The 13,665-nt window shown below is 40.5% G+C and overlaps 1 protein-coding gene across 1 annotated transcript in view; it reads left to right on the top strand.

The window, feature by feature from the left end:
- The window catches only part of efna3a (ephrin-A3a), a 113,425-nt gene extending 106,942 nt beyond the window's left edge, over positions 1–6,483 (top strand). The window contains exon 5 of the mRNA XM_041809519.1: positions 4,620–6,483. Within this exon, the coding sequence (XP_041665453.1) occupies positions 4,620–4,738 (119 nt within the window). The 3' untranslated portion in view covers positions 4,739–6,483. The remainder of the gene's footprint in view (positions 1–4,619) is intronic.
- The last annotated feature ends 7,182 nt before the right edge of the window (positions 6,484–13,665 follow it).

Below are 13,665 nucleotides of genomic sequence, written 5' to 3'. Positions count from 1 at the left end.
CTGGGGCATGGCCATATCTGGAGTAGAAAAGGACCTTCCCCAAACTGTTGCCACAAAGTTGGAAGCATAGCATTGTCAAAAATATCTTGGTATGCTGAGGCCTTAAGATTGCCCTTCAGGACATTAAAAAACTGAGACTTATTGCTTCAAGGGGCCTAGCCCAAACCCTGAAAAACAGCTCCATACCATAATCGCTCCTCCAACAAACTTCACAGTTGGCACAATGCAGTCAGGCAGGTGATTTATCACTCCACAGAACATGTTTCTACTGCTCCACAGTCCAGTGTCAGTGTGCTTTACACCACTCCATCTGACACTTGGCACTGGACTTGGTGATGTGAGGCTTGCATGCAGCTGCCTTGACTCTTCCCACACAGTTTTGTGCTTACTTTTTTAAAGTGACAGTTCAGAACGCTTCAGGTGTGGAATCAGCAGAATGTTGGTGACCTTTACAAACCATTCCCCTTAGCGGTTGTTGACCCCGCTCTGGTCTTCCACTTCATGGCTGAGCTGCTGTTGTTCCTAAACGCTTCCACTTTCTTATACTATCATTTACAGTTGACTGTGGAATATCCAGCAGGGATGAAATATCACAAACTGTCTTATTGCAAAGGTGGCCTCCATCACAGTGCGATGCTTGAAGTCACTGAGCTCACAAATGTTTGGTGCTTGATTTTATACACCTGTGGCTACAGGCCTGATTGAAACACCTGAATTCATTATTTAACAGGTGTGGTCTAATACTTTTGTCCATGTATTGTATGTTTGCAACTGCCTTTTTTCTAAATATCCTGACATGTATCTGTTATGATAGGAGAGAGCATTTTCAGAGAAAAAGCGCATGCATTAGTAGGAAACAGGTTTGTAGTGACCCATTTGCTGGATCTTTCAGGGGCCAAGTCATTGTTGCGGGCGGACCTGGAAACAAAATCAAACTCTGTTTCACTCCTTAATCAGGCACTGATTCATGAAAGCCTATTTTAATTCTTAAGTTGAGTCACTTGTTTTTTTTTTGGTTAAATGTGTTAGCAAATGACATGTCCTTGAGGTTAACATCACTGAAACAATATTTAGTTTTAAGTTTGAAAAGCTGTGGTTAGCAAAGAATTAAGGGACTCACAATGGACTGTGGGACTTGAAGTTCCTTCACCCTAGGAAAAATATGCTTGCAGTGTTGTTAAATTTTTTTCCCTCCAATTTCAAAAAACCTTTATACACCAAATTAAAAGTTTTACAGGTATGTGTTAAAGTTAGTTGGTTGGTTTGGTTACAGGATAAAAAAACTGATATAAAGATGTTGGGAAATTTCAAAGGAGGATTTGTAAAGGGAATTTAACTCCCACAAGCAGAGCTGCAGAAAAAATGGACAGTCAGTGTTAGGCTCTAAACATGGTGTTAACAATAACATTATGCTCAGTCTCAGTCTGCTATCAGTCTCTTCTATGTTTGTTGCAGTTTTCCTGACACTCTCTTTGTCAGAAGTAGCAAGGTAGCTGTGAAGAGAAATGTCATTGTCATTTTTAGTGTTCCTCTGAAGGTCTGAGCTCAAAATGGGCAGACATAACCATAAATAGCCTGACAACATATTCATCTAAATTAGTGAACTGGTCAGAAACAAAGCTGCTAGCCTCTCACTAAATCATTAAATAGATAACCCTTTTTGGACATTTTTCTGGTTATGTTGAACTTTTAATGAGGTGATTGTAAGTTCAACCCAATTCTTGTTAAAACTAACATTTCAGTGTGTACCCTTAGGTTATAGATGAGTTCAATGTTGTTGGATGATGTGACATTAAGGCATCGATCTACATGTATAAATAGACAGAGTGTGTCAGCTAGTTGACCCACTATTAAACCCTCCTCCCCCACTGACCTGTACAGCCTGTAAGCTTACATGATGCTCCATGGCTTCCTGTTCTTTATGCATCACTGCGAGCCCACCACAACTTGAGCAGTGTTGGCTAAAAGATTTATCAGAGCAGACAACCTTTTCCCACTCATCGACAGTGGAGAGCTGATGTTTCTTATCTCACTGTAAATGCCTTTGGCGGTATGCGGCGGACAGGAGAGTTGCCCTGCATGCTCTTCTGTTGTTATACCACAAACAGACAAGACTGAGGCAGATTGTATGCTGGGAAATTGATTGCTGTATCCCACAATTGCTCTGTGATGTTGGTGTCCTACTGTGGACCTTTGATAACTTGTTATGGCCCGAGGCGTCAGACGCCCCCCACATTTATCTTCCAAGGGCGGCCTCCCTAAATAGCAAGGGTTTTGAAGAGGTGCATATTGTGCAGCTCAGTGATTGTCAAAGCTGCTGGGCACCCACAAACGAGACTCTGAGAGTTGTTATCACGGGCATAGCATGGTGGGTTGGGGGTGGGGGGTGAGGCTGATTACCCAGCCCAAGGATCGGGGGGCCTTGAGAAACCTGGAATGAAAAGTGTATTTTGATTTTATATTTTATTCTTAGTAATAATTGTCATGATTGAATCAAAGCCACTAAAAGAATTGATTTTCAGGCTGAAATTTGTATCCAAAAAGAGTAAAATAAAACCCTGCTCCTCCCCACAAAAATGTCCAAATGGCATAGTCCACCACTGATGCTGCAGAGCAGAGCAAAGCCCGGAGGAGAGGAGAAAGTTCACTGTAAATTGGATGAAGGATGCCGCCTAAACACTTAAAATCAGGTGCCCAAAAGAAAAAAGAAGGAAAAAAGAGAAGGAGGCACAATGAGGGGAAACGATTCCTCACAAAGTTGTTTTTAGGTGAATGCACAGATAATGCATAGATAAGAAGAAAGCAGAGATACAGAGCAAGAAAAGACTCAAGGAGTAGAAGGAAGCAAGGACAGAAATCAAGAGGGGGTGATAGAGGAGAAGAAAGCAGGGACAGAGAGCAAGGTGAGGATGAATGAGGAGAAGAAAGCAGGGACAGAGAGAATGAAGAGGATGAACAAGGAGAAGAAAGCAGGGATAGACAGCAAGATCAGGATGAAGGAGGAGAAAGAAGGGACATAGAGCAAGAAGATGTTTATTAGAAAAACACATCAAATTGCACAGAAAATAGTAGTACATTGTAAAATGGCACAGCATTTTTTGCTTGGCTGGCTGAGGGGGGTCCTGCGTAATGTCCCTGCCTGTGCTTGTTTTCTTCAAAGTACGGAAGATATCACTAATTCTTCTACTGGTCACTGAGTGTACATTTCACTCGAGGAGCCTGTGAAAGAAACTTTTGGAAAGACAAACCTGATGTTGTGAAGGGCCTGTGGGTCCTACCTGAGGCGCTTCAGAGTCATATTCTCCCTCCTGTTCTGTGTTTCAAGTTCACACAGAGCTTAAAGGTGTGAATGTCAGCGCTGTGTGACGTGTGACAGACAGGCGCCTGTTCTTTGAGTCTGCTGTGGACAGGCATGAAACCACAACCAGGACTAACCAGAGCAGTCGGATGGTTAAAGCAGGAAAACAAAATTCCAAACATTCATCAGATATCAGCTGTCATGTCGCTGTTGTCTCTGTTTGTTATCTCTCCGTGTTTTTACTTGTAGCCAATTACGGCCTCTGTTATATTTAGCAAATTACAGACGAGGCTTTAAAGAGACATCTACTTAATTTGATGCATTTTTTGTTGAGAGCCAGTTTGATTGATGAAAGACGATATACTGCTGCTGCATGCGCATCATGATGACAGCTTAATTAAACAAAACTAAAAGAGCTGGAAAAACACTCATTTTGGTCTGTCTTTTTCCATAATTCTTCAAAGAAATGTACCCCATCTTTTATCAAAACATATACTTTTCTTCTTCTGTCATTTTCAGCTGTTAAACTCATAATAATTCCTAATGATACAACATCACAGCCACAGCTTCACACCCCTCCCTTTCACCTACGCCTTTCTTTTATGTCTGAAATTGTAGCTTTCTTCTGCACTTAGCCAGATTACCTGATACACAAAATAGGTTTTCTAACACCTCCATGCAGCCAGCCCAGACTGTTCTTAAAGTAGTGATGACTGTATAAGGACGATTACTCTGTTTTTGCTCTGTTTTTTGTGTTATTTTGGAACATAACAACCCTCTTGATTTAATGGGAAACATTAAGTCCAGACAGAGCATAATGACTCAGTGTAATCCACTTTTTACTGAATAATACAAAATGTGTTCTCCCTATCTTTTTTTCTCTGTCTGTCCCCTCTAGCTAATGTTCTGTTGTGTCTAATCAATGGCGAGGCCATAGTAATTTGGTTTGATTGAAATCCCTCTAGGATAAAAACATCATTAGTGTGAAAGAGGAATACATGTTAGAAAAAAAGCAGATCAGAAACAAAAGTGTTTTTAATTTTCCGTCCCACTGGGGGAAACGGCCATATGTAGCCATGCTGATGATAATTGGTGGTTTGTTGATAATTGCATCATGTCTCTTTCTCTGCATATGTTAAAGCACAATTTGCATGCATCACACATTACTTTTAGATTGATGAATTAATAATGTAGTAATGGTTCATTTCCTTCTGTCTGTCGCACACGCTATCGCTCTCGCTCCTTCACGCTCACATTCCTCTCTTTTCTCATTTTCTTATTTTTGCTTTCTTTCTCTTTCTCTCTCTTTCTCTCGTCACAGATGAATTTAACCCTGAAGTTCCCAAACTGGAGAAAAGTGTCAGCGGCAGCAGCCCATCACGTGACCGCCTTCTTCTCACCATGGCGATGCTGCTCCTGTCGGCCGTGCTTTTGTCCTAGCGGACTATCACCTGGAGTGACACTTCACATGCATCGCTGGACCGCCTTGTCCAAAGGGCTTTGTATCCACCACGTTGTTGATGTGAGAGACGGCAGAGACAGACAACGGTCGAGCAGAGGTGAAACAGAACCCAAATCCAGACGACACTGAAAAACATCCTTGAACTTAGACTTAACTTCAAAAAAGGAGAGGCCTTTTTGCTGTCATATTCACATCTGTGTATGTTGACACTCCATGTGTTGTTGGACCATCATCATAGGAGCACCGCAGCTTTTCATATGTTCCACACAACATGGAGGCAGAACCCCAATGCAGAACCAGACTTCAGTGCTGCTATCATGCCTGTGGACTTGTATTGAGCTGGATGTAGACTACACTTCTTCTTATTGTAGCATGGATTTCAAATCACGAGGATTAGCAAAAGCAACTTTTTCAACTGTAGAGAAGATGATGAACTTGGCAGTGGATTTTAAGGCCTTTGACTATGGACAAAGTATGCTAACGCATAAAACTGAACTTAGATGTAGTAAAGTGAAAGTTAGACCTGGGAAGTGTGCTGATCTCACCTGGAATATACCGGATATTTATGTAATCAGTTAGCGATGAGAACTGCTGCTTTTTCCTCGGACACTAAGGAATGTTTTCACGCTGGTGTGAGCGAGCTGCTCCTAATAAAAGCCTGAGGTGTTTCTTAAGAGAACGGAGAGACTTTTTGAGGATATCCACAGGCCTTTCAAGAATCCATTTTCTCCAGACATCAAAAATACCCCTGGCTTTGTGATAGGTACAGCTGCAAAGCCTGCATTTCTTGGAAGATAGCGAGTGCCCTCTTAGAACTAGTCCTTTGTCTGCATTTCCTGCCTTCACACTTTAACAACCCGAGAAAAATACAGACCCCGGACTAGTAATTTGACGGCACTTAGACATGGTGGATGTGTGTTTTTTTGTTCCAGTGCATTTACTGTCAGCACCAAACCTTTCTCCCAGCAGCAGTCATTCAGAACACCACTAATTTGCAATTTAAAAAAAAAAACTCTCACAGCAGCAAGTTCCCTTTTAATCCCAGACAACCCTGTCAAGTCCTTTTCCACTTCAGAGGTGCCCAGCCAATCAGTGCTGATGCCCATTACAGCAGTCACCATTACCATGGAAACGACCCCATACAGTCGCCAGAGTGCGGCAGGTGCCTGAGGAGAACTTGTGCTTCGAGTCTCAAAGAAACGCTGCCGCCATTTTCTTAAAAAAAATCAAATAAGAACAAAAAAATAAAACACAACACGTGTGAATGTGCAAATAAAGACAAGTTCACTTTTTTATATTGTTATAAAAGACAAAGTAGGCTGGCGTTAGTCAATATTACAATGTTGTGCTTTTTTAATTTATTTAATTTTCAAATGTTTTTATTTTAAAATTAAAGTATATTATTTATCTACCTAATTTATTAGTGTGCATTTGTAGGCCTTTGCTCTATAAGCTATGTGCCATTTTTTATTGTTTTTTTAAACAGTGGAATTTTTACTGCAGCATTTTGCTTGAGTAGACAACATAAGCTGACGCTGTCGGCCTGACAAAAGGAGAGAGGGTTGTTGGTTCTGACCAATCAGTAGGGACTTCACTCAGTAACCCTACTCTCATGTTACAGACACTTCCAACCTGATTATGTTGCTGAAGAGCATGTCATAAACCAACCAATGCACAGACACGGATGTTTAATGGGAGGGCAGCATTCCTCTATCGCTGCACCTGCAAAACAAAGGAGTGTGCATCGTAATGTATATTTATGATACATGCCGGTTATGGAATGTGTGTGCGTGTGCACAAACTGTATGAGTGTTTGGCTTTATCTGCCTGCTTTTGGTGTGTCTGTGAGCGTGCCTGTGAGCAAGCAAGAGGGGGAAAAAAACATATGTGTGCACAATCGGTGCGTATGTATGTAGAATGTGTTTGTCCGCGCTTTTTCAAGTATGTGGCATTTAGAAATTTCGTACCTGTTAAGGAGTTGTTTGTAGGATCTGAATATGCAAGTGTGTCTGAGAGAATGCGCTCTTCTGTAATGTTTGTTTACGTTACGGGGTTTGGGAGGAAAAGCATTTACTGATGTTGAAGACAACCACAAGAAATGTGTTTACCTTAGACAGGAATGATAAGGAGAGACCTGTAAATTGATCCAAGAATGATTAAAACAATGCCAATTAAAACCTTTTTGCAAATTTACTCTGGTCTGTTTGTTTAGTAGGGGTGGGAAACGGGGTTAAACTATCACATATAGCCCACAAAAAACAATATAATCACAATAAGGCAATACTGCAACACATGATATATTGCAGGACAAGACACAATCGGCTGATTTAATGTTGCATGTAAGCATTCATTCTTCTAGTTTAATATAAATGGTCTTAAATAATTCATGTACTGTTAACAAGGAGTTTCAACTGTGTCCAAATGAAAGCACTTCAGTTCCTTAACCTCCTAGACCCTTAAAGTATTTATAGTCTCCCACATTTGGATAAGCAGGACCTGAAAAGTTCAAACATAAGCCTTGTCTTTGAAGAGGAATTTTTTGTCCTTCATCCAAACTAATTCCCTAAAATTTCAAAGAAATTACTTAACATATTTTTTAACTATCCCATAAAAAGTACCCCAAAATTTCTTTAAATAGTCCTCACCATACCATAAAGCCTGGTGATTGTAGTATAAAGACATCTGTGTCTGGCCGAGTCCCTGGCTAATCAGTATTCCTGGCTACCATTACACCAAGAAGACAAAAAGTTATTGAATAGTATAATAAGTCAGGAGATGGATATAGAAAAAATTCCAAGTTCAGATAAATCTGTCATCAAGAAATGGAAGGAATACGGCACATGTCTAAATCTTCCTAGATCAGGTCGTCCTCACAAACTGAGATACCGTGCAAAAAGGAGACTAGTGAGAGAGGTCACCAAGACACCTATAACTACTCTGATGGAGTTACAAGCTTGAAGAGCTGAGATGGGAGAGACTCTGCATACAACAACTGTTGCCCAGGTTCTTCACCAATCAGAGCTTTATAGGAGAGTGGCAAAGAGAAAGCCACTGTTGAAGAAAACTCTGATTAAATCTTGACTGGAGTTCACCAAAAGGCATGTAAGAGACTCCATGGCGGAGTGGAAGAAAGTTTTTGGTCTGATGAGACCAAAATGGTGCTTTTTGTCCACTAGACGAGACTCTATGTTTGGTGGTCACCAAACACTGCACATACCACAAGCACACCATTCCCACTGTGAAACATGGTGATGGCAGCATCATGCTCTGGGGATGCTTCACAGCAGTTGGCCCTGGACGACTAGTAAAGATAGTGGGTAAAATCCTGGAGGACAATCTTATTCAGTCTGCAATAGAACTAGGGCTTATTTTCCAGCAAGACAATGACCTGAAGCACACAGCAAAAGCCACACAGAAATTATTTAAAGACAGCAAGGTGTCAAGATGTGTAAGCCTGATTGAGACCTATCAACTCAGACTCTGTGCTGTGATAGCAGCCAAGGGTACACCCACTAAACACTGACTTAATGGGGGTAAATATATTGACCATGATTGATTTAGAAAATTAACAGAGGGGTTAACCATCCAAGGGGGTGAATACTTTTTATAGGCACTGTAAGTACTCAGTCAGCACATATACAGCTCAGGTGTGGCCTTTTTTTAAACTAATGGGGACGATCTAGTCCAGAAATTCTACGTATGGTACCTTTAATATTAAAGGTTAGATTACATGGTCTTAGTAATGATTGCTCTCTAAAGGGTGACAGTAGGGGTCAGCTGATAGTGCAAACAGTAACTTATTTCAGTGCTGTGTGAGCAGTCTACGGAGGCTAAACATTTGGTACTTTGGAAGGACTCTACCCTGAAATGAGACACAGCCCTCTGTCAACTTAGCCAATTAACTTGTCATATATGTCATAACCACTAGCATGAGGAGTGATGAAGAAGTGTCAAACTAGCAGTAAGGTCTGTTTAGGTTGCTATATTTATTCAATTAAATGATCAATATTTTGCAGGAGTGATAGGATGACTAAATCACAGCAGTGAGAATAGCGATGAATTGCTGTCTTGATATTTTGTCAAACCATGCCTGAGTGTTTATTGGTGCAAAAGTGATGTGCAGCCTCTGTGTGCCCTTTCTTTATCTGACTCCTTCACCCTTACTCACCCTGCACTCACTCCTGTTTGTTTTCCTTGAGCACTACTCGAGCGCTCTCCCTCTTCCCTCTCACACTCCACTTTTAGACGTGTTGGTTGTGTGCGGACATGTGTTCAGACAGCTCTCCTGCTGCACGTACTCGACGTGTAAAAGCCTCTCTCACATGGCCCATCCTTGCAGCGCTTCACTTCAATTTCACAAACACTTCTTTCGCCATAAAACATAATGACAACGTGGGGGGAAAGTCACGGCTCCACATATCCCACTCAATCCATCTCTCTACTTTAAAAAAAAATGAAGAGAAACACCTGCAAGCCATTCATGTCTCCACAAATCTGTCTCTCACCGTCACTCCATGTCTCTCTGCCTTTACTTTGCCCCCCTGTCAGAGTCTTTCTAATCTCTGTGCATGGGACAGGAAAAAGCTGGGACACATGTTTTGAATGCACTTATCTTTGTGTCAAAGGTCATGTAGATTTGGATCTTTTGCCCTTTACTTGATCTAAGGAAAAAAAGACAGTCATGTTTACTGCCCTTCTGCTGAGAAAACTCCACCTTAATTTAATATCATTCATGTGAGTGACGATCTACTTGACAAAGTGTGAGTCATATTTAACCGATCACGTCTATTAATGTCTGCTTCCCAGCTGTTTGACTAAGCAGGGACTGATTCACTCTGACATTTCTGCTTTACGCTGACAGACTGATAATTGTTGAATATTACAGTAGGTTTTGGCTTACAGTCCTTTAGCTTCTTATAGGTTTGGACTTGCAGACTTCAAATTTTTTCGTCTGTTGACATGAGGGAAACAGGAGAAGGTTTTAGCTCCTGCTCCAGGCCCTGAGTTGACAACTTAAACCATCATTTTGCAGGGAAATCGGCTCGCTTGGCTTCTGGCAGCGAGGCTGCCTCTGTTTGGTTATGTAAGAGAATTAACAGTCATATTTACACCCCAAATTCATGTCAGGGAAAGCTTATGTTTTTCCTGTGCCGAAATGAAACCTCTAATTGATCAGCTTACTATTCAAATGAGGGGATCAGGATTGTTCCAGTGGATTAAAAAAACAGCCCACCTTTTCCCCCGAGTGGCTGACACAAAGCTTCATGTCTCCACTGTGAAAAAGACATCTAACAAGCCCTCTGTCCAGACTCTAAGTGAGGAAGACATCCCATTAGCAAAAGGAGATGACCTCGTCTCCGTTTGAAGGCATATTATCGTTTTCTGAATCATTTACTGTGAGATCAGCCATCTGCATCACGGGCAGGCCTGCGCTGTCGTGGAGAATTCCCCTGACGAGCTGCACCGTCTGGCCCAAACAATGAACCAGATGCCTCCTTCCTCAGAGAACTTGTTATAGCGCGAGCCATCAATAAGACCATCAGTGACGCTGCAGTGCTGCCTTCAAGTGCTCTTTGGGAACTCTGGTTTCAAGGCTGGGAGTCATAAAAATGAGTTGTTGCCCATTCAGACAGAAAATGATATAAATGACGATACCTGGGCTTTTTGGAGTTTTATTGTTGGGAAAGCAATGAAATTTCAAGATACTTTTGTCCATTTTTACGCATATACACTACACATATGTTGGAGAGTGGCTGAACTGTGGAGAGGAGGAGGGGAAACGAACGCCAGCTTCATGATAAATGACCAGCAAGAGCTGCTGCTGCTTAGGTAATGCATCATGCACATAGACATAATGAATTACCATGTATGACATGGGCTGTGTCCAATACTACATACTAGGACAACATACTCACATATATAGAATGCATGCTGCATACTGAGCTAACGGTAAGCCATTCTGTTCAAAAGCTTTTCAAAGATACAGTAAGCATTAAACACATAGCTGCTTTGTGTTGAGAGGGAAAGCAGACCATTAACCCTAAGACTGAAGAGTCAGAGTGTGGCCTTATGCTTTACATATGAACTTTAACATCTGAATCATATTTATTTTAGTTGTATATTTTACCCAACAGAAGCACAAAAGGAGGTGGCCAATCACATTTCTAGGGTGGCCAGAGTAAGACCCTTGCACCCAACTCCTAATCATGCTAAGCTGACTATATCTACACTTTGCGGACAAAAGTATTTCGCCACAGGTGTATCAAATCAAGCACCTAGTCATGCAGCCACCAATTGCAAACATTTGGTCGTTCTGACCCACTGGCTCAGTGACTTCAAGCAGGGTGCTGGGATGGATGCCACCTTTGCAGTAATACAATTCATGAAATTTAATTCCTGCTGGATATTCCACAGTCGCCCAGTGATACCACTAGAAAGTGAAAGCATTTAGGATCAACAGCAACTCAGCCACGAAGCAGAAGACCACATAAAATCACAGAGAAGTTAATTTGCCAACACTGTAAGGTTCTGGACTTCTACTGGCATTGATGTAAGCACTAAAACTGAGCTTCGTGGAATGGGTTTCCAAAGCCGAGCAGATAGTGTGTATCTCCACACTACAATACTTTATTGTTTATGTAATTCCAGCCTGTGCTCTCTGGCTAAGCTAGCAACAAGCTAGAACAATCGATCAACAAAAACCACACTTTCATTTTTAAACAGCTATAGTTATCTCAGTGATATTTAATGACATTAAAAAAAACGTGTTTCGGCAAAATGACTTTTATTTTCACAGCCCACATTAACTGGCCAGTGAGCTCAGCTGAGAACCACAGTGCATTGTGGGGCGGTCTAGCACAGTCAGTGTGTTCATGTTTCAAACTTTAAAACCCTGGCCAATCTAGTTTACACCCAGGCATGTCTCAAATGCACAAAAATGCATTCAGTGACTTCTGATTGTACAACAGGCGCAACGTGATGTCACATTTAGTATTAGTAGTGCGCAAGTATTTGGTTTTAAACATAGCCACGCACAAGCTGAACAAGGTAGCCATAAAAACAATACCGTCTGTATTATAAACATGTCCGACCTACTCCAAGATGTGTTTTCATTGGTCCTAAGCTTACATGTCTGCTATTTTTTTGTTACTTTTATACAAAGTACATGCAAAGCCTCTCTCTTAGCTATGTATAGAGTTTAACACCAGTATCTTTGTACATATAATAAGTGTATCATAATTGCCATTTTGGGAATCCTTTTTGCTAAATTATTTAGGATTATTTCTTAATTCTAACAGGTCTTTAAGGTGGCAGTTACCCAGGCCCTGAGAAATAATTAAAAAATTAATGGTTTCAGTTACATGTGCTTTTTTTTTTACTTCATGTTTTACCTTGAAGAAAATGTATGACATGGAAATCTGTCCCAGTTGCTAGGAAGCAGGTATCATAAGAATATTCTTTCAACCTATGCAACCATATTTTACACCCATAGGTGTCGCCAAAGCTTTCTCTCTCCCTCCCTGTGTTTGTGAGAGCTGCTGGAAGCCGCCGGTGTGTGATGCATACAGGTCATCTGAAAATCATTATGTAACAGATTTACTCAAAGTGCTGCATGTTTTCCTAAAAATCTGATGCTGGAAAACAACGATGAGCTCTGAGATGGTTATGTATTACACAGCCTGAGTTCTCTGAATAGATTCTTCTATTTTTATTCTCTAAAGAGGGTCTAAAAATCTTTAAGCTGCTGGAGTTCAGTGGGAGGAGAAGTTAATAGCAAGAACTCATTCAGTGTGCCGTCATTGTGGTCCAGTTTATATTCATGATGATGACTATTGACGTAATTCATACACTAAAGTGGTAAAAGAGATGAAAATTTAAAGTTTTCATCAAAATCAACATGAGCAACATAAAAATAACCACTGAAAATATTATGTAACTGTTAAAGAATAAGCCAACCTACTGTACAAACTGTTTTTCTCAACCTTTCTGGATTTAAAAAAGAGCATCATGACAGATTAAAACAAGAATAAACTTGGATTCCATGAAAACTGTGTTTTTATGTCAACTATTTTTGTATTATAAAAGTGAAGTTTATTGTCTTAATCTGTGAAAGTGGAACAGATTTGCTTTTATCTTTCATAATAATTTGGCCATACCCGGTGACATCTAGGACGTAGCATTACTTGTATCCATACACATCATGAGCTTGGCCATTTCTCCTTTAGATCAAAGACGTTGCATTTCAGGACGGACCCTTTTTCAACATTCCCTCCAAAAGAAAAATACAAATTTAAAAATTGCATCTGTTTGTTTTTTTTTTTATAGGTGTCTTTGTGTACTTTTTCCACTGTAAACCTTTAAAAACTACATTTCAGAATAGAAATTAAATCCAATGAACAAAAAAAAATTCTGTTTACAATACAACTAACTACTTTTGCGGATGCACCTTGCAGATTCTCCTCACAGTTACAGAGTAACTCTGATGACCAACAGTCACAAAGATGCTTAGATGACCAGTTAACCTTAATGTACTTACTCTTATGACCATCAGCAGTCACAGAGTTACCATGACGATCACTAAACAGTTATGAGGTTACTGTTGACTTAACAGTCATGGAGTCTCTCTGATGACCATTCAACAGTCACTGCTATAACTAGACTATGTCCTTTTTTTTGCACCTATAAACCTCATTTTTTACCAGTCCATTTCATTTACTTGTGTTTATATTTTCATTGAGTTATTATATTTATTGATATATTTATATTTATTTATTTATGTTGCACTTCAACCACTTTGTTTACTCAGTATTGGTCAGTTTCCCATAAACCTGTTATTTTCAGTTGAGTCTTTGTCTCTACGCACTTCAACCATTCTTAGCTTTCAATTTTTCCTGTAGTTGGACAG

The sequence above is a fragment of the Cheilinus undulatus genome, linkage group 16 (assembly GCF_018320785.1).
Source record: "Cheilinus undulatus linkage group 16, ASM1832078v1, whole genome shotgun sequence".
NCBI classification, from domain to species: domain Eukaryota; kingdom Metazoa; phylum Chordata; class Actinopteri; order Labriformes; family Labridae; genus Cheilinus; species Cheilinus undulatus.
Note: the sequence above shows the minus strand (reverse complement) of the source record. Positions and strands in the feature narration are given on the sequence as shown.